Here is a 26,216-nt window from a genome sequence, read left to right as displayed (position 1 = left end):
GACAGCAAAGATTTTCACTGACCTCTCGAACAACCATCAGAAATCACAACTGAGGGAAACCATGCTGCCACATAATTAGCTTGCCGTACCTGTCTGCAAAATGCCCACCCTAAAATACTACAGGTCTCTGGATAGCCGTTTTGACTTTGCCAGGTTAACCCTGGTGCTTTGGATAGTATGAATGCCTACCTGTGTAATAAAAGCTGTTTATGTATGGATTATAATTTTGAAAAACAAGCCTGAAAGGCTATATAGCTGAGGTTTCCCAAATCTGAATTTTCAAAGTGTACTAGGCCAGCGATGCGACACCCAGGTATCACATCTTGCACAATGACAACATTGTGCAAAAATAAAAGAAAACGCAAAAGCAAGCCAGACTTAGAAACAGACAGTACAACTTTTGCTTTAGGTAACAGATAGTAAAAAATAACAGGGGAACTGAGAAAAACACAGAAAATTCACAAGAAAATAGGAAAAGAAAAGAAAATTGGATAAAGTACTAAAAGGTCAATGACAAAAATCAGAAAGAGATTCACTACCACAAAAAGTACTCAAACTTGAGACGAAGAGAAAGTCAAACAGTAATTTTTGGGCTTATATGATTTTACAAAGGAGGGTAAGACGTGAGCCACCCCTCTAGCTACTGCTTCAGCAAATACAGTTTCTAGGACAAGGGCGCATGATACAACCACTCTCACTGGGTGAATACACATACAGGCTAACACTTAATGGATAAATCTCAGCTTGCGGATGTCAAAGATAGATGATGTGCATATGTGTGTGTATCTCCTATATACGGGAATTTGTTAGCAGACAATTTGTTAAAGGACAATGTTGACACAGCCCCTGTGGCCTAACCTGTATGAATAAACTGGGACTGGAAACTGGAAAATTTTCACCCATAAAACACGGTCAGGGTTTTTTAAAACTATATATCTCAAGCACCTCTATGTTGTTTAAACATAAGAAAAAATAGGACTGTTTAAATACATGTTATGATATTTAAGTATCAGTAAACAAAAAATAAACAATAAATTGAGACCATGACCAAATTCAGCTTGTATTTGAACAGCTCAAGTTTTAACAATTGATTGATTTGATCAAAGGAGATAATATCTGGCTGAATTTTGAAGAAGTAAAATCTCTTTAACAGGAAAGAATAATATCATGCAATTAGAAAAAGAAGAGCCCTATCTTTATCAGTACAGCCATACTGAGTTTTGATGCTGTACCAAAAGAACAGTTTAGCTGCTTGCTCCTGTTTGTGCAAGCATTTTGAAACACTATGCAAGATGTAACACTTCAACAGACACACAAGGAACTGAGCTTTAACAAGTTCCACACGTCATGGGACCTGCTTACTTTAAAACCCCCTCTTACCCCACCTTTCACACATTTAAAAATAACCTAGGTGTCCAGAACTGAAAAGTATTTCATGGGTTTTTCCAAACATAATTACATTAATGCAGCGGTGCATAATTCATCTTCTCTCCTATTATTAAATAACATTATTAACTTTTAAAATATTTCCATACAGTTATTTTTGCAGAATCCTTAGCATTTTGGTGAGGATTTGCTTTATAAATAAAATAATATTACTTTTAGAACATAATTACGTCAGGCTGAGATGGATGAAACTTGTTGAAACTGGTAGATATGACAAGTATCCCTTGGGTCATAAAAAACCATCAATGACTAACTACCTTTTTCCTGAGGAAGGTGAAAGAGTCACAACCAAAAGCACAGAGAATATTAGCAAATCTGCTAAAAACTAAGCTGAGAAGTTTAGTCAGGTATTGTTTTAACTGAGCTGCATGCCTTACTGATCCCATTATCTGGCAGAAACAATCTAAATGATGGGTAACATTTCATATTCAAAGGGGCAGTCTGTTACACATTTTGATTAGTAACTCCAATTCAACAAATATATAGAACAGACTTACCGAAGGGGCATCCAAAATCATTTCTTCCACAGTTGTTAAGTCTAAACCGAGCCTGACACTGAGAACTTCAAATATATATTTATATGAAGCATCAACTTTCATTTTTCGAAATTCTCTTGCTTCTTTATATCGAGCCTAAAACATTAAACATGTCTTTAAAACTTAAAAAAAAAAACCACACACATACAGTGGACGCAAGAATAATCCGCTACTTAAATTGCAACTACCGCTAAACTCTACTGTCTTATAAAGACAGTATAAAACTACCTACTTATTAAAAACATACAAATTTTCAGCTGCTAATAGACCAGCTTAGTAAGAATTATGATATGGAAATGTAAAGTCAACTCTAGGTGTATGCCAAGGAAAAGCAAACATTAGGTATACTACAGCTCAACTTTTAAGATATTTGTGTGCCATATTAACTAGCTTTCTTTCTCCTAATCTGTATTAATACGGAAATGTCACTTAACATCCATTTAAAACTGAAGTATTTAGCCCCTGCAAATCTTTATCCACTGTAAGTTGGGTACAGCTTTGCTTCAGTGTAAATTATTCAGTAGTATCTCCTGTTCCCTTCCTGTATTACTTTAAAATAAAACCTGAAAATACTGCAAAACATTAAAAATAAAGACTCGTTCACTTTCTAATGGGCAGAATTTAATTTAAAAACTCAATGTAAACTTAAAAAAGTTAAAAAATATGAAACAACATAAACTGAATTTAATAAACAGAGAAAAGACGCAAAAATCTATTTCAAGATCTAATGCTGGATACCAAACCTGTTTTTCTCTTAAAATTTCTTGCAAGGACTGAATTCCACTGGTGCTCCGGCGAAACTTAGACATCCTGGGATTCACAGAAGGAAAAGATGACTCTTGAAAGGAAGAAAAGTTTGCTGTTTGTCGAGCATGGCCAGCCGATGTGGGTTCAACATCTTGTGGTGCAGCTGGGCCAGGTGCAGAATCCTCTGGTGCTGTGACGCTAGACCCAGTGCTACCTGCTGTGGTAAGACTGGGCCCAGCATCTTCCCCAGTGTTCGCACTTTCTATACTATCTTTTGGCACCTCCTCCATTCTGAAATATGAAATTTGTCAACAAATTAGTATTACATGGATACATTACATTAGCATCCATGTTTTTCAATTCCATCTTTGCAAGAAGAACAGGAAGAATGTCCAGGCAGAGAAAAAAACAAGAGAAATAAGTGCATCTCAAAACTGACTTGCCAGGTATACAAATCTAATATTCTCATCAGATTCTCTTCAAGTTGTTAAGATAATCCATCAGAAAATGTATATGCATGTCTGCTACAAACATCATGCTGAAGTTGATAACTGTAAGGGTTTTTTTTATATATATAATTTACTATATATTTGAGGGATGAATATCTTTTGATATAATACATTTTGATTGTATTTATTATTAATACTTTCACTGATTATCTGCTTACTGAGAAATAGCAAAAAAAATTATTGAGTAAAATTTAAACAAATGCTTTATATTTTAATTTGTAAAACATACACACGTACTCAACAACTGAACACACATAAAAACTTGCATGGACTTCCGAATCAGGTCTTAAAGCACTGCTCCCCTAAGCAATTTTTATACATAATCCCCAACCATGCATAGCACTCTTAATATGTATAAGTATTTGCAAGACTAACGTTGTAAGACGAAGGGTGTGGGGTAATATTTTTTTTAGCAGAAATATTTAATTTTTATAACGTTACTATGTATCTATTTAATAGGATTTATTTTCATTAAATCAAAACAACAATCAGAATTGTGCCATTAAAAACATACCAAGAGATTAAAGAACAACAACGGCCAGGATTACGTGCCTTCCTAATGCTAACAGCAATGTCCTCAAAATCATACTGACTGACAACCTCTTTGTACAAAGTGGCATACTAAGTCTTACAAAATCCATAAGAAGTTTCTAGATTACCCAGCATACAAAGCATAACGCAAGAAAGTCATACTTTCTCCTAACTATGTGCTTTACCCCTGGAACACTGCAGTTCATAGGGAAATGACGACCTTCCTCAACAGGAAAAAGGACTTTCTCTGTTCATCTCCTGGTGGCTAGGGTATTCTCCTTCGGAGCAGATTTAACCCCCTCAGACTATGATTTCTAAAACATCCTAAAACACAGTATATTCATGGTTGACTGCTCTAAGTAGTAGGCCGTTGTGCAGAAAGGTGGCTGCTACCATTTTTTTTCCCCTTTCTATTCCACTAGCACATAAACCTAAAAAAGGTTTGGCTTTTGAATCCCAAGCTTGCAATTCAGGGTGGCAAGAAAACATCTAAGTCTTCTCTCCACGTTTTCCCATTAGAAGGTTTACTCATCCACCTGCATTTGCTGGCTGCTACGAATCCAACTCCTAAACATATACAAAATTAAATGTTTTATTCAGTGCCGTCAATTCTACAAATGGATTGCAGAGCTAGCATTTAGGCACTATAATAATCAGGACAGCTACACCTAAAGTTCTTACCTTGTGTCTAATTTTGTCCTTTTTAAAACTAGCTTGTTCAGTCTCACAGGGATGTTGTTTATATTATGATAAATATTTTAAAGAATATGCAATGTTAAGATACAACATTAAGGAACCTTTATAAAAACTTGAGGTACCAGACAGAAACAAAAGAATGGAAACTGCCATTCTATTCAGAGTAATATTACCATAAAGATTAAAAGAAATATCAAAAATTACCTAGTAGTTCTTGTGATGCCTTAGGGTAGCTGTCCACAGGTATGACCGTGTGTTATTTATACTTATTACCAGCCACAGGATACAGAAAATTAGAAGTGAAGCTGACACAAAGAGCAATATGTCATGTTACATTAGTAGCTCCTTATTTTTGTCCATGACTAGCAAAGCAGCCACTGTTCTATGAACTTTAGCATGCAAATCACCTCTTGTAGTGTTGTTGTTCTCTTTCCTGAAGGAAAAACATTAAGAAAAATCAACTCAGGATTCCTAAGTCATAAATTGAAAACCTAAGATCTGAATTAATTCCATTCTGACTGCGCTGGTCACCTACAAGGCTGGCAGTGGTATTTTCCTCCTTGAAATTCAGGTGGAGGAGGTCGGATGTTAATCTCCTTGACTCTTAACTCTTCCTCTTGAAGTTATCCAGTGACAATAATCTTTCCCTAAAGCTCAAGTGGGTGAGAGAAAGGGGGTTCTCACTGCTTTCTTCAGAAACGAGGACTACATCATACACTGGCATCCTCCCTGACTCTCCAAGCATCAATACTTACGTCATCTGGTGACTCAGCTGAGAACCTCACATTCTTCAAAGAAAGGTAAAAACTCCAGTAGGCTACGCCTTGTCTACAGGATCTGATCGTGCAAGACAAATGGAAACAGAATCCAGCTTCCTGTATAGCCTAGGGTGCACACTTCAAGCATGGCATAAACTAACAATTATCCTACTTCCCCTTTGGGGCTTACGTCCAACGTTTAGTATCCTCTATTGCACACCATACCAAAAGCTGGCAGTATTTCTCTCCCTTTTTCTCACAAGTCTTGACAGAAGGATGGTTGTCACTCTCTAGTCTTGGTAACAGCTAGAGGAATGTTATCTGAGTTCTCTTTTCTTTACATAGGACGTGCGCTGATGTCACTTCTCTGAACTTCTAAAGAGATTCAGAGATTATGATCAATCTTTTTCTTTGTTTCACTAAGGAAGCTAGGTTAGAATCAGTCTTATTCTAGGCAGAAAGGTAAACATTGGTTTTCTTTTAATAGAAGCATGGCAATTGTATCTCTTTTCAATCTCTTTCACAGCAATTGTATCTCTTTTTCAATAAAAGTATCCTCTGTATCAGGATCAAACTGAAAGTCACTGCTCTACTTCCAGAAAAAATCAAGACAAATCCGGAGTTCACAAGCTGCTGTCTATCAGATGGCAAACAGTCTGTTTAACAGACTCTGAAGTCTGTTTATCATGGAAGTTTATATTCCTCTGGTCCTTGTAATTTTTACCGGAACATCTAGCGATCAATGACTATCGGCCACTGTTCGAGAAAAAAATATAAGGGAGACAGACCTTCAGTCTGACCTAGTATTGCAGTTCTAATGTTCTTATGCTTAGCTTTTCAAACCTCATGCTGAGAAGCCAACCCAAATGCTTGATTCATAAGAAATTTTGCCATTTCTTAGGAGTTTTCACCAAATCAGCATGAAATAGATTCTCCTGCATTTCCCATACAACAGAAAATCTGTAGAAAAATGCTGGAAACATGCTGTTTCTTTCTAAAACAAACACACAAAAATGGTGCTACTAGTAGCAGTTCATTGAAAGGTACATGATTCTTGTCATTTTCACTCCCAACCCCTTTTAATCAGCAGCAATGAAGCAGCAGTGGGCAACAGTGAAAGTCAGGGGGCAGAACCAAATCCATGAATCAACACTGTTCAAGAACTGCTAAGGTTTCTGAACTCCATGGAGCAGCCTCATCATGGAGACTAACCTGAGAAAGGCAGCCTAAGCTTTCCAGTTTCAGCCATCAAGTAAACTGGCGGAGCCAGCTCAAGAGTTTAGGAACTGGGATACCCAGTCCTGGATCAACCGGAGTGCTAGGTGCTGCTCCAGATACACAGATCCGAGAAGGTGTGGGAAGGGCAGGGGTAAGGGAGGGAAAGAAGAGAGGAGGATTCCCAAGAATAGAGCGCAAGGGTTAACGACTTCTGGCTCTCCTCGGAAAAGCTAAGGTGCTTTAACCGCCGTTTCTCCTGCTTTAGCAGGAAGAGGCGGGCAGCCTCACCGACCTGGCTGGAGCTGTCCGCTAGGGGCGAGCAGCAACCCGCCTCCAACGCAACCGCCAGAACACCGACCGTTTCCCTCTCGGAAGGCGGAGCAAAAATCCCCAACGTCTCCCAGCGAGAGATCCCTCCGCCCCAGCAGGCGGGCGGGCGTTCTGCCTCCTCGCCGGGACTATACAGCGCTGCGGAAGGAGAAGTAGAGCGCGAGGCGTGCGGTGAACGGCCGTTAGGGTGCGGCCGTTGGGGAGGCGGGGCGTGGCGTGCTCGCGCCTCGGGCTCGGGCACACTCCCTCCGTCCGCCAGCCGCCAGGCAGGGGTGCCCCGCTGGCTCCTTCTTGCCCTGGCTGGGTGTCGCTGCGGGCCCCGCCGCCACGCGTTAGTCGTGGCCTGTGCAGCTCTTCCCTGAGGCAGGCTGCCGTGTGAGGCGCTGAGCCCGGCGAGGAGGGGAGGCATCGTCTGTTGTGTTATCAGGTGTATGTACGCACATGACAAAGAACTATGTTCAGTGCAGATCAATTTATTCGAATTTTCTCATAATCTGAATCCTCGACTGTGCATAGTATCTCCACTGCGTAATTTTGTCTCAGCTTTTCCCCTTTCAAACTTTTGTGTATTTACTGCTTAAGTTTAAAGTTACAAAATTTAAGTCCCAGAAGCAGAAACTTAATTCTGTCATAAAAACAGTGCTGAATACAAATGCTCTGTGCAGCCACTTAAATAGCTCAGGCTGTAGAATCAGCACTCCATACTGCAAGCTCCCTTGTTCAGAGATCTGTTTTAAATGTCTGTATAGCACCATATGTATTTATGGAACTGTACACATAGTAACAATATTTCTATACTGTGAAAGTGCTTTTTTTCTCAATTACAAGGAAATGTAAACTTTTCCCAAGTATTCAATCCAGGAAAAACATCTCTTTTTTTCATGCCAAGTTTTTGAAAGAAAGATTATTCTTACCTTTCAGACCTGAAATAATAGTTTATGCTAAACTGTCAGTGCATAATTCCCAAGGGTGTCAGCCAAAGAAATATTACTTGGAAATGTTCTCCCAGGGTCTATAGGTAAAGGCAGAAACCTACATCTTAAATACTAAAATGACTGAACTGCAGGCATGTCTATAAATACTGCTGAAAGCATAAGGACAGAAAAAGCACCGTTCATTGAGCAGTAGCTATCTAAGCCTGTTGAGGTATTTTTATGGTACCCTCTAGCTGTGAGCCACAGGTAGAGGAAATGCATCTTCACACTAATGCAAAGCATCCATAATTTTATTCCACGTTTAAATTAACCTGCCAAATCTTACAGACAGGAGGCTTCTGGAAAGGCTGATGGGAACAGTCATAGCTGAACAACATCCAAGGCAGGAGGAGGGTAAAATTTAAAAGCACACATTTATTACTAGGCGGAATAACAAGTCATCTGATTGATAGTGTTTCCTTTGTTTTCAGATGTTTGTTTAATTCGGTACATTTTCAGGGGGACTCCGCATTAACTTGACATTTTTGGCTGACCATTAAAAGCATAAAACTTTGCGATAGTTCCTCCTTAGTTTATTGGTTATGTAAGCTGTGGTGATTATAGTAAGATGATACTTAGTGACATCAGCTGTTTGAACAACACAAGTAGTACCATCAAGCTGACTTACTGACGTTGTAGTTCCGAAACATGGAGGAAGTAGGAAAACAGAGCAAATCTGAATCTAAACGTGGGAAACATGCCCCAGAAAGGCTGGTGAATGATTTGACAGGCCTTATTAACAGACCTGGCTGTTTCACAACGTTATTCACTTCTGATGTGGCGACGTTGCTTTTGCAGTCTCAGCCCCGCCGCTGGTCTAGGAAACTTAAGAGGGAACTGAATGACACTATACTCCTAGTTCAAGCAACATAAATACTCTTTCCTTTGGGGCGTGCTTCACCCTCCCCCAAATCCCTCAAAGCGATTCATCAAACAGAAAGTGGGAGGCGGCGGTCCCTCCTGCGCGCCCGCGCCTGCCGGCCGCCACGCTACGGCCCAACCCGCCGCGCCGCCTCCGCTCCGTCCCGCCCGCGACATGGCCGCCCCGGCGGAGCTCCGCGGCCTCAGCGACGAGGCAGCCTACGGCGCCTGCTCGGAGCCGGATCCCGGCACCAAGGTTGAGGCGGGGGGCGGCGCGGGTCCCCTACCCTGCGGCGGGGCTGCGGGAGGGTCCGCGGCAGCGCCGTCGGCCGCCCTGCGGCGGGCGGAGGCGCCACGAGCGAGAGGCGGCGCGGGGCCGGGCCGGGCCCCGGTGCGGGGCCGCGGAGGGGCGGTCGGGGTGTCGCTCCGTCGCTCCGTCCCTCCGTTGAAAACAGGTCGACTTCACGTTGCCCTAGTAAAGAGCGGGCTGCGCTGTGCTGCAGCGGGTGCTTGGGAGCGCCCCCTTTCCCCCCCCCCCCCCCCCAAATCAGGCCTGCAGTGGCCTACTTGGCCGGACCGGTGCTGCTGCTCGTGTACCGGATTGCGGTCAGGCTGGAGCTCAGGGGAATGGGTTCCCTCTCTGCGCTCCCCTGCGGTTTAACAAGATACTCGAGTGATTCTTTTCGCCTGGCTGCCAAAATCTCCACAAAACCCAGCTACAGAACCCCCCCACCCCACTCCTGCAGGACGGAGGCTGTTTTATTAGGAGAGCCTTGCAGTAGCATTGCAGTTCTGCATCTGATTTTAAAAACCGATATGTCTGTCAAGACTGTCCTACTACCTGCTTTTCATCCAGGTAGTTACTCAGTAGCCATTGGTATATAAAGCTTTTCAGTGACTTAAGAAAAACGCCTGTACAATATTGCAGGCTGCTTCTGGTGCCAAGACATCATTGAGCTTGAAGAAAATTAACCCCTTGCCCAATGAAATAATGAAAACAATGAATTTAAAAGTTGAGCTTTAGGTAAATTTGATGTTTACAATGAGGCCCGCTGACATGTTCACATATCTAATATGCTTGCATACAAAAGTAGTTCACATGTAGTACAACTCCATAAAAGAATAATAAAGATAAGAATCCTACCGATTCTTTTGTGCTTTTCTCTCAATATAATTTTTATGTTACAAAGGCATTTTTATTTAATACAAATCTGCATTTTTAGGACCAGGACAAAAGGCTTTGTTTATACTGGATGCAACACTCTGCTACTTCTGGGCCTTTTCCCTATCTTTACCTGCCTATCTAGGCATCTTTGTTAATATGCCTAATGAAATTTTAGTTGATGTATAACCATGATAATGAATTTTTTTCCAAAGGATTTTCTGCTGCAGCAGACAATGTTAAGAGTGAAGGATCCTAAGAAGTCGCTGGATTTTTATACAAGAGTTCTTGGAATGACGTGAGTGAAAGTTGCATGCCATAATCAGTTTTGTTTGTCTAAAGACGAAAAGGGTTTTTTTGGTGTAATTATACTAATTGGTCTAACTACATGAACAATGCTGACCTATCAGCTAATGCCAAACTGGGTAGTCTTGCAGTCTTTAAGAACTTCACAGTGCTGTTCATGCTTAAGTTGCAAATGAACTAAAATAGGCCTTGAATCAAATTTTCTTTTTTTCTGAAGTAGGTCATTAATTATCAGCATACAACTTGCTTACTTCCTTCTCCCTGAAGGCAGTTGGCTGGGACGCCTCTAATCCCTCTGGTAGCCAGCTGCCCCTGTGTTCTCACTCTTAGAGACCCATACACATAACTGGCTCCCAGGTCGCTTCACCTGCTCACCAGCTAGTCCAGCTTGATGTTTGCTAGCGATCGCACACTGGCTTGCGTACCCTCACTTGCTCCAGTTGCTGGCACCACAGATACACAGGTGCCCGTGTCTGATTCCAGTTCCTGGCACTCAGATTTCAGCACACACATACACACAGAATAGAGAGTTCCTCACACAGGAGAAGAGTTAGAAAGGAATTGAATAAGAAGATAGGACAGAGTGCACTGACAAGCGTGCTGACCAGCCCTGTTCACATGCGACCAGTCCCTGTTCATCCCCATATCTGTCTACTTTCTCATGTTAGTTCCTCCCTCAATAAGCTAGGTCCCTCCCTTTCTCCAACTGTGGCTCCTCCTCTAAACATCTCTTAATAAGTCACAGTCCCCAAATGCTCTTTCCATGCGTCCCATAGTGTGTCCCATATGACTAGGTAGTCACCCACCTCAGTCTGAAAGGTGCTACAGAGAGCTGCTCTCCTCGACTCATCCTGCTTGGTTTCACTCCTGGACCATGGGGCTGTTGATCTCCTAGGACAGCCCTGAGAGGAACCTGGACAGGGTGTCCATTCCTCTGACTAGGTACTTTGAGTTCCCCCACCTGCCCTTGTGCCTCTCCGTTCTTCTGTGCTTGTGGAGATGAGCCCTTGATGGGCCCTCCTGTAAGGATATCTTCTGGGTTCCCCTACCTGCCATTGTCTCTCTGTGCTTATGAAGACAAGCTATTTGTCACATAACCTAGCAGTACTAAGGCTCTTTTGTCATACTTGACGTCTGTAATAAATTATTTCAAGAAAAAATTCTAGTATGTTTTTAAACATCTTGAAGTGAGTCCAGTCTAATGTAAAATAAAATACTTCCACTTAAGATGTGGGTGTAAGAAACTGAATTGTATGTTCCTCACTTTGACTTTGACTTAAGCGGTATTTATTATGTAGTGGGGAATTTGACTAAAATTGGTGTCAGTGGGAGCAGCTAGTTGAGGTAACCTGGAAAAGAAATCAGATTGGTTTTGCATGCTTGCCTGTTCTGGTCAAAGTTCCTATATAAATGTGGTTTGAATTGTACCACATCACGTCTAAAAGCGAGGTGAAAATAGGGTTAGGAGTCTTCTCTAAAGTTCTCTGAAGCTTGAAACAGTTTGTACTCATCATGAGATCACTCCAGCAGTCTGTTATCTTGTGCAGTTTTCTATAGGACAATGACCTGTATCATATGCTTCATAAGAAAGTGGATGTCTTCTTGGATGTCTTCTTGCTGGCTACCTGATTTTTTCTTCTTTCAGTAACTATTTCAAAAAAATTGTTGCCATTTAGACTGCTTCAAAAATTTGACTTTCCTACTATGAAATTCTCGCTCTATTTCCTGGCGTATGAAGATAAAAATGACATCCCAAAAGATAAAACTGAGAGAACAGCTTGGACCTTCTCTAGAAAAGCTACGCTTGAACTGACACAGTAAGTATTAATGTAATGAGAGATGATACGTACCTAACAGGGATTAAACATACATGTAGAAGCCCTGTTGGATTCAATATAAAATGTAATAACTGCTGTGAAAACATCCTCATATCTGTCACATAGCCTTAAAATGTGGCTGAGATCATGGATACTTGGCAAGCTTAATCTTTCTCTTTCCAGAGCTCTTTCAAACTGGTAGGTGAACAATGGTGCGTAAATATGAAAGAAGACTTACTGTCTTTTTTAATATGCATGCTCTCTGAGTATCAATTTTATGGGCATTGGGCTAGGGAAACCTACTTTTCAAAAGAATCAAGGAAAAACTGATTCGCTTAGAACTTCTTGTGGATCCCCTGAAGCATCTCAATAAAGGATTAACTATTGCTTGCAAAATCTAATCAAAGCAAGTCTTAAGTCAAAACATAACAATTTATATCAACAAGACAATTTTGTAAATGTTCAGATGATGGTAACTGAGAGAAGTGCAGAGAGAAAGAGAGAACCTCCCAATACCCCACTGTCTTGCTTAGCTTCAGGACCTGCTTACTTCACCTTATGTTCCCTAGTGACTGTCAAGTCACTGATTTATATGCTGCACAACCTTCTCTGTAACCTGAAGGTGGTAGGAGTGTCTCTCTGACTCATTTGAATGTAGAACCTAAATGCTAGCAGAATGACTGCAAACCAGACTGCATTAGTCCCCATGCCCTATTCTATAGGCTGTCCATAGGACCTGTGATTAGGGAAAAATCTTCTGATAGTTGAATGAATGAAGCCAACACTTGAAATTCTCTGTTGATTCAGAATATCAGGTGGTCCTTCTTAAAGGAAGCTACTTATCCTGAGGAGAACTGAACATTTAGGACTTGGTAATTTCCATACTGCTTTTCAATATGTAATTATTACTTCTTACAGCAATTGGGGCACTGAAAATGACGAAAATCAGTCCTATCACAATGGCAATTCAGATCCCCGAGGATTTGGTAGGTCTTTTGTTTTGTGAGTGTGGTTTTTAAGCTTCATTTTATTGTGACTACATTCTTCCTTCATTGATTGGGGAAAAACAGAGGTGCAAACATTTTTAAAAAACATTTGTATAAATTCAGTGCAAGGGTTATTGGGTAAATGTGTACTGTAGGCTTTATTTTTTGAGAACTAGTAGAGTAAAAATTCTAAACTTGTATGGCTGAGAAGACCTCTTTGTAGGTTAATTTGAAGAAACAGTACTAGCACCAGTAAGGAAGGGAGCTTCTATCCTGTCCTTCATTGCTCTTCTTCCAGCATATATACTCTGAAAGATCATGAAAATATGTAAACAAATATGTTTCAGGATAATGAGCCCCAGTTATAGTTGCATATAAAGAATTTAATCTTGTGGCAAGCAAACACATGCTATCACTAACCACTCAATGCAAACCAATAACTGCTCTTGCATATTGGATTATCATACTAGTTACACTGATTTAAGTTTGGATTTCTATTTTATAATATACTAGCTGCCCATTTTGAGGTAGAAGGGGAATTCTGTTCACATGCTGGAGTGAGAGCAGTATTTGTGTGGCAAGACAGAGACTAATTCTGTGATTTGGTATTTTGCGTCCTTGAAAGGTCACTTAAGAAATAAATTTCAGACTAGATCTAGCCACTTGACGTTTAAAGCTTCTGAATTGATCTGTAAACTAAGGCCTTGAGCAGTGCTAATATTAGTCTCTACAAATGCAGCATTAATGATAAAATTCTCGTACTGTTGAGTTGAGGAAATGCAAAGAAATCCTTTTACGTGGATATCCTTCCAGAAAGGCAATAAAGGCAAAACAATTTGATTGAAAAACTTATTTTTTTTCTAGTCTATGTAATATTCTCATATAAATAATATGAGCTATTTTAAGTCTTAAAATCTTTTTTAAAAGGGCATCATCAAAAAGCAAAGTTTTTAAGGAGAATAATGTTAATACCTGAAACGTTCTTCATTGTGGAAACAATGTTTTTCTTGGATACATCATATCTGATATGACCAAATGGCACACAAATTTTTTGCACAATATGAAATGCTAAGCATGCTTTTTCCTAGAACACCCAGCGATACTTACAGTGTACTTTATTCTTTTTACCCTGTTGCACAGGACACATTGGAATTGCTGTCCCTGATGTCAACAAAGCTTGTAAGAGGTTTGAAGAACTGGGGGTGACATTTGTGAAGAAACCAGATGATGGTAAGTCTTAATCAGAAACGCAAGTTAATTTTTTTAATTCCTTGTTTTTAGTACACTCTGCGTAGTAGATTTTTTTTTAAAGAGGAAACTGTGTAATACATTTCTAATAGTTAATCTCACTATTTAAAATATACTAAAACCGATTGGCCCTATTCCCTCTTGCACAATGGGGAACGCTGGCAGTAGAGCCATCTCAGTAACTACAGTTAATCAGCCTAGCTTCATATATTCTGTATTTCATTTGATCTTCACTAAGATTCATGTGCTCTGTTGATATCTTATTTTACTATATATAATATTGCCAAGAGTTATTATAGGATTTCTTCTGTCATGGGCCAAATTCGCATATTTAACGTTTGTTTGGTTGTTTTCACATTAAAATAAAATCACTTGGAAGACATAACTACTCCCACCCGTTAAAACTGAGTAGCTTTCAACTTTTCTGGCAATGTTTGTTCTTCTTTACTATCTTTAAATCTACTAAAACCCACCTTTTAGTCATTATTATCTTAATTGCTATATCAGCTTTGGTATGATATAGATGAATAAGGATATTTCTATTTGACTTTTATAACTGCTGATCAACAATGCTTGATGCACAGCTAAAATTGTTCCTAGTGAGTACATAAAAAAGGGTGTCTGTTTGTTTAACCTAAAAAGCAGAATTCAGTGGTGAAAAGTCTTGCATTGTTCACCTGGATTCTCCTTCACGAAGTGACCTCTTTACGGTTTTATTACTGATGCATTCCACTACAGACATTTAACACGCAGTAGCATATCTGTGATACCCCTTCCTTCTGGCTATACAAACTAGATTGCTGTCTATACTGTTTTTTTTTATTTTTTTAGTTTGATAGAAGCCAAACAGGTAGCTTCGGCTTACAGTTATTGGAATTGATCTTCTAGATCCCTTGCTAGAGGGATAAGAGCAAGTAATTGAAAGGAGACTTACAATGATTTTCATCTTATTCACTATTTTCTCAGCTGAAGCAAGCGTAAGAAGTGTCTTGCTAAACATAACCTGAACACAAGTTTCTTGATTTAAGAATTGAACTCAATATTGCTAGCGTTTTAGACTTTCTGAGCCCTTTTAATTGGTTCAGCAGCTGATGAACCTCAGAGATGGTTGAAATGAGAGCTGTTGACTTTGATGCTCTAAGTAAGAGGAGCAGCTTAGATTGAATGGAATAATTCTCAAGAAAGGACCTTTGACATAGCCAAGCAAGAGGAGGAAAAACAAGCAAAAACTGTTTTTTAGCATTAAGGAATAAAAATACAGCCAATGCTGAGGAGGAAGAGATGTTAGATTTCACATTCATTGGTTGTGGAGCAGACTGAGAGCCTTGATTCTGTAATGTAGGAAAAAATGAAAGTACAGAATCACAGTATGGTTGAGGTTGGAAGGGACCTTTAGAGATCATCTAGTTCAAGCAGGGTCATGGAGAGCCATGTTGCTCTGGAACCTATCTAGACAGCTTTTGAATGTTTCAAAGAAAGGAGACTCCACAACCTCCCCGGGCAGCCTGTTCCAGGGCTCAGCCACCCTTACGCTAAAAAAGCTTTTCCTTATGTTCAGATGGAACTTTCCATGTTTCAGTTTATGCCCTTTGCCTCTTGTCCTATCACTGGGCGCCACTGAAAAGAGTGGTGAAAAGAGCCCCATCCTCTTTATACCCTCCCTTCAGATATCTGAACAGATTGCTAAGATCCCCGCTCAGTTTTCTCTTCTCCAGGCTGAACAGTCCCAGCTCTCTCAGCCTTCCATAATGATATGAGAGATGCTTCAGTCCCTCAATCATCTTAGTAGCCCTGGGCTGGACTCGCTGCAGTAGCTCCATCTCTCTCTTGTGCTGGGGAGCCCAGACCTGGACGACCCAGCCCTCCAGGTGTGGCCTCAGCAGGGCTGAGGAGAGGGGCAGGATCACCTCCCTCGACTTACTGGCAACGCTCTGCCTAATGCAACCCAGGGAACAGTTGTCCTTCTTTGCTGCAAAGCCACGTTGCTGGCTCATGGTCAGCTTGTCCACAAGGACTCCCAGGTGCTTCTCTGCAGAGCTGCTTTCCAGCAGGTCAGCCCCCAGCCTGTACTGGTGCCTGTGGTTATTCCTCCCCAGGTGCAGGACGCTGCACTTCCTTTTATTGAACTTCAGGAGGTTCCTCTCTGCCTATCTCTCCAGCCTCGCAGGGTGCATGCAGAAAACACGTTTCCAGCAACAAAAGGTAGCATCTTAAAGTGACTTTAAAGTACAGCTTTATTGAGAGTAAGGATTGACAATATAAAGATCTAATGCTGATTATAAATGAATTTAGATAGTTTTCCAATTAGATTTGTCTAGATTTGCACTACTTCTTGTGTCATGCAAAAGGAAAAAAGAAAGATATTTTCCAAAATAGTTATACTTGGCTCAAGAACCATTCATGTAGTCTTACCTTTTACCTTATTTTTTTTCTTACAGGTAAAATGAAAGGACTTGCATTTGTTCAGGATCCTGATGGCTACTGGATTGAGATTTTGAATCCTAACCATATGGTGACTCTCACTTAGTTCTGAAAAAGTATATTGTATAAGAGATGCATACTGTCAGTCCCCTGGAGAAAATCTGTAACAGTATTTGTGAAATTCTCACCGAATTGAGAAGAATCAATCGTGTTCAGAGTCTTCTCCAAACTATCCCCTGGCACCTCAATGTACTTGAATTCCCCTTTGTTGTCCTGTGATGCCACTGCAGTTTGCTTCCAATTAGGCAAATTCAACGAACTGTATTTTGGAAGTGCACTTAGGGAGATTCTCGTCTCCAGTGTTGATTAAGCTGATACTTCACTGAACACTCTCACAAGATATTTGACCAGAAGTTCACTGCATTTCACAGGGTTTAGACTTAAACTAACAAAACACTCCTCTAGGACCAGAAAGAACTTGCTCATATTTTTTGATTTGATGAAAGTCTGGGGCTACACTAAATTTCCGTGCTCTGTACAGTTCTGCATTAGGAATTTAATGAAAAACAGTATCTGAAACACCAGCTTTCTACTAGTAGGCATTTTGATCTGTCTTCTTAAGATAAGTAGCAGTTACTGAAAATATACCTGTAAATAACAGGAAAACGCGTAACATTTACATCCATTATAGGAGTCAGTTCATTTTATACTGTTCCACCTGTTACAAACGGTATAAAACATGTCCAGGTCTAATATACTGCTAAAACTACCACAACAAAAAAAACCCTTTGCCCTGACTTATTGTGGTTCAGGTGGCGCTTATTCCTGTTGTGTCAAGTTTTCAGTGATGTAACTGTTGAATGGTATAATGGCATCGCAGTTCATTTCCAAATAAAGCATTGATGAAAACAAAATTCTCTTAAAAGCAATATAACACGTTGCTTTGCTAATTGTTGAATGTTAGATAACGAAAGGCTATTTATTTTGGATCATGAAATCTTTTTGGAGAGGAAACCTAGCAATAAAATGAACAGAATAAGAACTGAGAGTACCGTAGTGAAGATGAGGCCCATAACTGTGAGACTTGATTAGTGGAATGTTGTATTAACTTAATGGTAATGCACAGTAATAATAACTGTCATAATAATTCCTGCGCTCATAGAAGTGAAAATAGAAATGTGTAAACTATTGCATTTGCTTTCTACTATGTTCTATTAAAAATACGAAAAAAATAGTGTTAATGACTTAAATTCAGGGTTTGCCATTGAAGACTTCTTAGTTCTGGGTTCCTCAGCTTGACAAGATAGCGCATACAAATTCAGCACTTCCACAGATCTCCTCTTTAAGAATCATTCATAAAACTGATTCCAAGACAATTTTTGTACACTTGGAAGTGAGTAGAACTATTGGTGTGCTTGACACCACCCATAGCTTCCGAAGCAACCATAAACTTATGAGAAGGTAGACACTGAAAAGATAATCTTCTTTCATTTTTTGTCATATGAAACAACCCTGATATTTTAAATTGTTCTTTGTAGGATGTTTTCTAAATGGTCTCTACTTAAGCAGATACTGTGCTTTACATGATGCTTTATCAGTGTCACGTACAACAGACTCTTTTCTCCTACTTGGATATATGCCAAGTTTGCTTCTTCTGCAAGAGTAAACACTGTTCATGTTTGCGTTCTCTATTTTCCCCCTCCTGCACTTCCAGTACTAATACCTAGCCTGTTCCCTATCTTGTTCCTGTGAGGTTGATTGCCCTCCTGTGTATTAGGTTATTTTGGTAGGGATGTTATAGTTATCTTCACTGTTTAAAGTGAGATCTCCTGAGAAACTGAGCTGTCTTAGTAGCTGCCACCACATGGTCTCACTGTCATCTTCGTCCTAACTGTGGCACTTTTGACCCTCCCCCCCCGCCCAACCCACTCTCCCAATAGGCTGATTCATCTCCCTGAACCGGCAAAGATTTTCTTGAACGCTGGGTTACTTTTATGCCAATTTATTAAGCAGAACTGAGGAGCCTGTTCAAGGCTCATCAGTTTCCAGAACAATGAAAATAGGCCTGGCTCCTTTTAGCAGCAATTTAGGTTGGCTTAGCTGACTCATGAAACCTCACCGTACTTCCTTAAAAAAGGTACGCAATATGGCAAAGTACCTTACAGCACCAATTAGAGAGCGCTAGCATTTGAAGAATATTGTAGCATAGCTTTAGTATGATTTATCTTTTGAAGCTTTGTAGCCAGTAGGAATAGGGCCACGAAGGATGAAAGCTACAGCAGTGAGACAGAGCACTAAGCTGTTTGCAGCTTATGTGAATTGTGATTGCTAAACTGTGCAGTTCCTTACCATTCAGCACCTTGCATTAGACTGTGTGTGTAGGGAAGTTCTTTAAAGCAATACCGGTCAAAGTGAAGTTGCCTAAAATTAGTTTTTATTTCAATACTTATTAATACAAATATTTCATCTAAAGGGTTTCATAAACAAAGTCTTGGCAAAGAAAATTTCACAAGCATCTACCTTCAGGAGGACAGATCATGTTTCATCTACATTGTTCTTTTACAATGTTTCATCAAGACTTGTTTCACTAAGCTTCAAAGTACAGGTGTGACTGGAAACGCTATTGATGCAATTGTATGGAATCCAGTAATTAAAGGAAGGATAGCTCATAAATTGGATGAGAGTCAAAGGGTGTGCTTATGTAATTAGGTGGATGAAAGGCAGTAGGCTACTTCTAAGGTTCTCCACTTTTGAAATAAAAGTTCTCTGAACATGTTCACTAACTCTTGGAATGACCCTGGGTTTTTATGTACATGGCAAAGCATAACACTCTGATAGTGGATGAGAACAGGTGGCAAAGGCAATTATATTTTACTCTAGGAAATAATGACTTGACTTAGTCTATATAACTTTTAGGGACAACAGCAACATAGGTTTTACTTATATACAGTGTCAGAAGAAAGTAGTAAAAACAGTTACAGAATATACAAAGGTACGCTTTCTACAAAGAAAACAACAACAAAAACCCCTCTTCCTGCCTGCCATACAGAGAACTAATTGAAACTAGTATTCTCAGTGGTGAAATCCAAGAATAAGTAAGAGAAATACCTATGTCAGTTCTTGTAGCCTGCATCAGATATTAAAAATTTTAAATGTAAAATTTGTTCAAGTTTTTGTTGATTATAGTTGTAATACTATTTTTGCCTCTTCCGAGGTAACATTTCTCTTCTGCTAAAATAATTCACTGAATGAAGTAGCATACGGTGCTTTTCCGATTGGAGGGTCTCAGTTTAGCTCAATTTAAAGCTCAGTTATAGCAGCAGAAATGGAAAAATTATCTAATTTCCATACAGAGATAAGTCCACATTCGCCTTATGGACAGCAGTAGCTTCCCGTTCTCTTCAAAAAAGCAGAATACTTACCGGTTTGAAAGAGACCGGCAAACCTAACGTTACACGTAACAACTGTAAGACATGAAGTTTCACGCTCAAGTCTCGCGGCTGAAGACAAGTGGGAAGCGCACGCTCCGGCGGCAGGAGAGGTGCCCGTCGGCGAGAGCGACGGGCAAAGCTAGGACACCCGCTGCCGTTTCACCTGGGCAGGGCAGGATGTTTAAACTTCCCCGCCGCCTGAACAAGCGCGCAACTTCCGCAAAGCTCCGGCAGGGGACAGCCGGATGCCTGGGGGAGCGGCCGCCCCCCACACCCGGAGCAGGCCCACCGCCACCGCCGCCCTAACCGACTACGGAAGCCGACAGCTTGCACGCCGACGTCATTACGCAGAAGACGGCTGCTGTTGCTAAGTGACGTCAGCGCGCCGGTTGACGTAGCGACGGCGGCGGGCGCGGAGGCCTTGTGGAGGCCGGGGCCGGTGAGTCCCGGGGGAGGGTCGCCGGCGGGGGGCCGCGGCCCCCGCCCCGCGCAGGCAGGCGGTCAGGGCGGGCCGGGCTAGGGCAGCGCGGCGGGGCCCTCTCCCCCGCGGCGGGTGGCCGTCGAGGCCTCGCGGGCGGCGGCGGCGGCTCCCGCAGCGGCGGCGGCGGCGGCGGGCCGCAGGGCCAGGCGCCCCGGGAGCAGGCGCCGGTGGTGGGCGGCCCCGGCGGTGGGTGAAGGGAGCGAGCGGGCGGGTCGCGGCGAGGAGTGAGGGGGTGCCGCCACTGGGGAGCGCAGAGCTGCAGCAGCCAGCTCGTCGGGTCTCGCTGGAGAGGAGCTGGTGTCGCCTAAAACGCCTTTCTGCGCAGGCGGGGGAACGGGGAGGCCTTGGCGTCCGGTGTCATCTCTGTAGCACTCAACAGTTCCAGGAACAAAGTGCAGCTTTTTGGAGACTTTAGCCCTGACTTCTCCGTCTGTGACCTTGGGCAGTTTATTTCGTCTCATCCTTGCCCAGTGCTGTCTCTTTGTGACACTCCTTTTTCACCTGCATTTTCCTTTGCCTGTCTGCATTTTTTAAGAAACTAGCATGGTTTTATTTTTCATTAGTTCAGTCTTTGGGCATTGTGGAAGGGCACAGAATGCTTTAAGAGGTTCTTTTGGGGTCGTATTACTGTTGCATGTATGCACTGCTGTGATTCATGAAAATTACTTTTGACATAGAAAGGTGTCACATTATCAGATTAAAAAAGAAAATGCTTGTTGTTAATTTGTGAACAGTGTGCCTATATTCTTCCTCTCCCTACGATGCTCTTGGCTTGCGTTGTTTTTAAAACACAGCACGTATACCCTTCCCAAAACCATTGTGGTGGGATCGCTTAATTTTTTCGTCTTTTAAGATTTAAGTTGAGCCTACTCTATGCAGACATATTTGACGTGTCTCCGAGTTATAAATCTGTAGATCAGGTGCGTGAAGCATACTGTTCTATTGGGGTCTGTTCACTGATACTTACCTAAAACAAATACGCAAGAATTCTCATAAATTACTTCTGAATACATTTTAATAGCACAACTCCATTTAATAACACACATTGCATATGGGAATAAATATCTAAATGGCCTTGTTATTCCCCTGGAAATCTTGATTAGGAGATCTTTGTAGGGCATCTGTTTTCGATTTGCTGGATTGAGGTGTGGTTACTTTACTGTTTATGAGACTACCTAAAAATATTTTTTCATCTTTCACTTTCCTTCCTTTCCTCAACATTTGTAAAGAAGATTAGAGTATCTTCTGTTAGAGAATTTGTAGATCAAGGTATCATCTGTTTAGCAATTTAAGTTTAGTTTACTCTTCCTGCTAGTCGGTATGAGAATAACAGTAGTTTATATATATTGAAAGAGAATCATTGACATATATTTAAATAAGCAATGTCTCCATATTTCTATATTTCCTCACCCTACAGTTTTGTTTTCCTGCTTATAAGATTAAAAGATTGCACGGCAGAAAGAATCTGCAGCTGCCTTAAGTAGAGTAAAAGAGGTATGGAGGCGGGTAGTCTTAAACTAGACAAGAACACTTGCAGAACTTTTCAAACTTAGGAAATAAAACATATGATACAGTTTACATAGATCTTCTTTTCCTGAAGAGATCCATGCTGGAATATAGTGTGGTCAGGGACACCAATGTTTTAGCTACAGTGACAGCTAGAAAAAAAATTTTGTCTTATGAACAATTCAGTATCAAGATGCGGCAGTCTTTTGCGATGGTTTAAAAAAATAAATGGTCACAATTAAATAGCCAGTGCTGAAAAAAAGGAATTCTAATGTTATAGTCTAGTGTTACTGAATGTTTTCCCATAGAATGAAGGACGCTTTTTCTATTAATTTCAAAAAAAAAAAAAATTAACTGAGAAACATGCATCTCAAAGAATCAATTTCGCCGTGGGCCACATATCCCCTTTTTATTGATAAATATCTCATGCATTGTTGCAGGAATATGGTACATTTGTTGCTGTGCAGCTGGATGTTGCTGAATAGCGTTTCCATGAGCTTGCTGTTCAATCTTTTTGTTCAGAATGGCAAAGAACCCTAATTTTCAGGAAGTTGCTCATCTTCCCACAGGCTGCATCCACTATAAATCTTCAGACAGCTTTACTGGTGAGTGGACAAATGTATTTTTTTGAGAGTCAATTTGAGATTTTAGTTGTATGCCATTTTTAGCCATGTTGGATGAAGGGCATTGATATTGGTTTTGTATATGTGTTAATAAATCACCTGAACTCTAGTATATTGTTCCTGGTACAGAGCTAAAATTAGTCCTGCCATCCTATCAGAGGTATACATTTCAGAGCAAAACGTAAAATGTTAACACTGCACTGCTGAAGTAATTGGAATATATTTGCATATCTTTCTGTGTGCTTTAAGTCAAAATGCTTTAGTTCATAATGCTGTCATGAAACGGTATGGTCAATAGAGTGATGAGTTTTTATTTTATTTCTTTCACAGCAGAAGGGTTGGAGATGAGCCTTAAAACTTCTGGGAATCACATTTATTTGAAATTATCCTTCATCTTCTATATATATAAATTCATACTGCATGGATTACATTATTATTGGACACTAAATGCAACTAGTTGTTTCCTCGGGCATGCAGACATAGTTAATATGATGTCAAGTTTTTTTTTTTTAATTAAAGTTAGAATTTACATTTTTTTAACTTACTGTGTGCGTTATGGAGTTTTCATACAGACTATTTGGTGCCAATAATACCATTAATGTAGCATTTTGGTGTAGTTGGCTTCTTTGTTTTTCTCAATGTTATGAACACTCATGATGCAGGTATCGGAGAGAGTCATTCATATATAACTCAATGTGATTTAAAGCCTTGCTGTATTTTGGATTTTAGGTTTGGCATACTGTCTTGGGAAACTTTTTCTTTCCTTCCTTTGGCCGTTTCATACAACAGAGAACTTTTCTGAAATATCATGAAGCTGTGTTATTGAAGTGCCTAATCAAGAAAGTTAAAGACACGTGAGAATCGCTGAAGTAATGATCTTCAGAAAATACAGGAAGACTTTCTGGCTAAGGGTTATCTTGAGTAAAATGTGGGTTGTTTTCTTCTTAATGTTTTTTTTAAGCTAGGGAGGCACTCACCTAAATTCAGTATCTTTCTTCCGTATGAGCATTTCAAGGCATTGTCAAGACTTTATGTCTCTGGTGCTATCATCCTATCATATATGATAGCTAGCTCTCTTGGGTAGGATTATGGAAAATCTCTGGACTTCATAGAACCAAGATTTTCATATTAGAAATGTTTATGTGGAAGTAAAAGAATGAGAAGTATAGAAAATTCGTCTTAGAACACAAATATTCTTGGATTCTTCAGAAGTATTGTTTGACTTGTGCTTCAGGGCTGAGTTACACATTTGCTGGTATTATTAGACTAGAATAAGGTACTAAGATTTTTAACTAAATTGGAAATATTAATGCTTCTTTTGTTTCTTAAAGCCTTGATTAAAAGCCAAAAAAACCAAACAAACAGTTCTAAACATAATTGCAGGTGAGTTCTGTCTGTTGTGAAACTGAAGAAACAGTAACCAGGCTTCTATACAAAGCACAAGTTTTATGGGTTTGTGTCAAATCATGATACTGCTCATTTTACTCTTAGTTGACATGAGTAAACTTACAATTCTTCACTAACTTAATTAATAACTTCAGCCTAAACCATTGGATTATTAGAACATGTATTTTTTCCCCTGTCTGGTACAATTTTCAGTCTTAGTCAACGTTATTGTTCTGTTACTCAGAAGAGCATAAAGGAGCTCCTGGGCTACGGTTCCGACAGAGTCAGATTATTTACTTGCTTTTTTTTCGCTGTGTGTATGTTGAAATAATTGCAAAAAACTCCTTTATTTCCTGAGATGTCAATTTAGTGTACTAAAACTTAGATAAGAACAAATCATTTATTTGTATTGGAAGAACCTGAGTATATCCATTAAAAAGGAAGCCGTATGACTTGAAACAATGTTGTGTTTGTACAGTAGCCTTACTGTCACGCTTCCTGTGTCCTGTGAGTCCATAGTAATAGAAATTGTATTTAAAATAGTATTTTGCTGTGTCTTCCGTTAAAAAAGTACTTGTTCTTTAAAACACAGCAACATTTTTATGAAGTAAAGCATTTCAAAGTATTAAAATGCTATTCAAGTACATTCCAGTCAGCTCAGAGCCATCGTGATTCCTATTTCTAGAAAAATCAGGAATTTAAGAAAATTCCTTTTGTGTGATTCAGATAAAATGCGTGTTATCTCGATGGGTTCGAACTGGATTATAAAGGATTGAAGTGTTTCAAGGACATGAGATTAATTACTCTATGTTTATAAGCCAGACTTAAAACTTCATTAAGTTTTGATTTCTGCATTAGTCTGTTTACTTGCTAATTTGCTTTTCAACATTATTTTGAAAGTTTCAGTAGGGTCATCAGTTAAGTAAACATTTTTCACTCATCTTTTATTTAAACGTTTCCAGCATAGTCATTAACAATTTCTTCATTTCCTTATTCTGGGCTGGTACAAAAGCAACTGTTTGCTTCATTGAAACAAATAGCCCAAATGGAAGGGGAGGGGAAATGACTAAGTACTTATCTTTATTGCAGTTCCGATTTGAGAGTTGTTTAGTAAACATCTCATTGTGGTTTTGCTGTTGTTGCAGCATTTTCTAGGTTGTATTATTGTATGCTGTGACATCTTTTAGGTTATTTACTAGAAAAGATGTATAGCTAGCCAAAAACTTTGTGTGTGTGTGTGTTTTTTTTTTTTGTTGTTGTTTGTTTGCTTTTTCTTCTCCTCTTCTCCCCTCCCTGGCCTTCTGGCCTTGACACAAACTGTACTGACACGTTATGCAATAAATGTTAACCTCTGTTTTTCACATGTTAATTGAAGAGCATCCCAAAGAAGTTTATGTTCCATTTTGGTCTTGGATAGAAGTGATTTGGAACCCTGTCTTAACAAATGCTGTTTAAGATTACAGTTAAATTATTGAGAATGCTTTACTTTATTTTTGTGGCATGAGCAAAGCTGTAGCAGCTGACTCCTGAAGCAATTAGAATTAGCTTTGGATAACTCCTGGAAATAGATTATGGTGCTGGCAAGTTGTTTGTAAATAGCTTTGAATAGGTAATTTTGCCTTTTATTCTGAAGTTTGCTCTTCTTTGTGGTCAAGAAAGACAGTTTAACAAAGGCCCATGTTCTTTGAATGCAGTGTCATTGTTTCATAGTAGAAGATGCCAGAGAGATCTTTAGAAGGAGCTTTTGCTGCACTCCAGGCAGCCTCAGTCTTTTTTTTTTATCCTAACTAATACTTTAAGTTAGGACCAGAAATACATATTTAGCTATACAGGGAATTAGTGAGCTCATAGCAACTTGCCACAGCTAAAACAACATGTTACATTTTACTTCCTTAACCCTTGAAGTGATCTGCACATTTCCTGTTTATCTGATTTAATACCGCTGAAAAACCCAGCCTGTAATTTCTAAAGCTATATATTGTTAGTTCTAGGTTTTGAAGGAGGGATCACTCTCACAAAGCTGCTTTATGTAGAGAATTGACAGAAGAGATGGAAGTTGCATTGGGATTGAGTAGTGGGTTGAATAAATGGGTTTGAGTGCTACTTCAATATACTAATGTTCTCGACAGAAAGCATATAAGGCTTTGTGCATAATTTAGATTAAAGGACTGGAAATTGGTGACTTATATTATTACAGCATTTGAAAGGCTTCTTAACCAGAGGCTCGTAGCCATCCTTTGAGT

General features: G+C 40.0%; 3 protein-coding genes across 7 annotated transcripts in view; 2 read left to right on the top strand and 1 right to left on the bottom strand.

Annotated features, from left to right (window-relative positions):
- DNAH8 (dynein axonemal heavy chain 8) overlaps positions 1 to 20,171 on the bottom strand; it is a 178,628-nt gene extending 158,457 nt beyond the window's left edge. The window contains exons 1-4 of the mRNA XM_068939550.1: positions 19,969 to 20,171; positions 4,670 to 4,898; positions 2,726 to 3,020; positions 1,944 to 2,078 (exon numbers count right to left, since the gene is read on the bottom strand). Coding sequence (XP_068795651.1) covers positions 1,944 to 2,078; positions 2,726 to 3,019 — 429 coding nt within the window. The 5' untranslated portion in view covers position 3,020; positions 4,670 to 4,898; positions 19,969 to 20,171. The remainder of the gene's footprint in view (positions 1 to 1,943; positions 2,079 to 2,725; positions 3,021 to 4,669; positions 4,899 to 19,968) is intronic.
- GLO1 (glyoxalase I) lies at positions 8,515 to 19,706 on the top strand. Its single transcript, XM_068939549.1, has 6 exons — positions 8,515 to 8,862; positions 9,984 to 10,066; positions 11,751 to 11,891; positions 12,810 to 12,877; positions 14,018 to 14,107; positions 16,564 to 19,706. The coding sequence occupies exons 1-6, from the start codon at positions 8,782 to 8,784 to the stop codon at positions 16,650 to 16,652; spliced, it is 552 nt and encodes a 183-aa protein (XP_068795650.1). The 5' UTR covers positions 8,515 to 8,781; the 3' UTR covers positions 16,653 to 19,706.
- Positions 20,172 to 20,303: 132 nt separating the features above from the next.
- BTBD9 (BTB domain containing 9) overlaps positions 20,304 to 26,216 on the top strand; it is a 149,848-nt gene continuing 143,935 nt past the window's right edge. For 2 of the 5 annotated variants that reach the window (XM_068939545.1, XM_068939546.1), the window contains exons 1-2: positions 20,304 to 20,416; positions 22,405 to 22,569. In XM_068939545.1, the coding sequence (XP_068795646.1) occupies positions 22,488 to 22,569 (82 nt within the window). In that variant the 5' untranslated portion in view covers positions 20,304 to 20,416; positions 22,405 to 22,487. Of the gene's footprint in view, positions 20,417 to 22,404; positions 22,570 to 23,321; positions 23,516 to 26,216 lie in introns of those variants that run through there. The other 3 variants (XM_068939544.1, XM_068939548.1, XM_068939547.1) reach the window with 2 other exon arrangements.

Source organism: Struthio camelus, chromosome 3 (assembly GCF_040807025.1).
Source record: "Struthio camelus isolate bStrCam1 chromosome 3, bStrCam1.hap1, whole genome shotgun sequence".
Lineage (NCBI taxonomy): Eukaryota > Metazoa > Chordata > Aves > Struthioniformes > Struthionidae > Struthio > Struthio camelus.
Note: the sequence above shows the minus strand (reverse complement) of the source record. Positions and strands in the feature narration are given on the sequence as shown.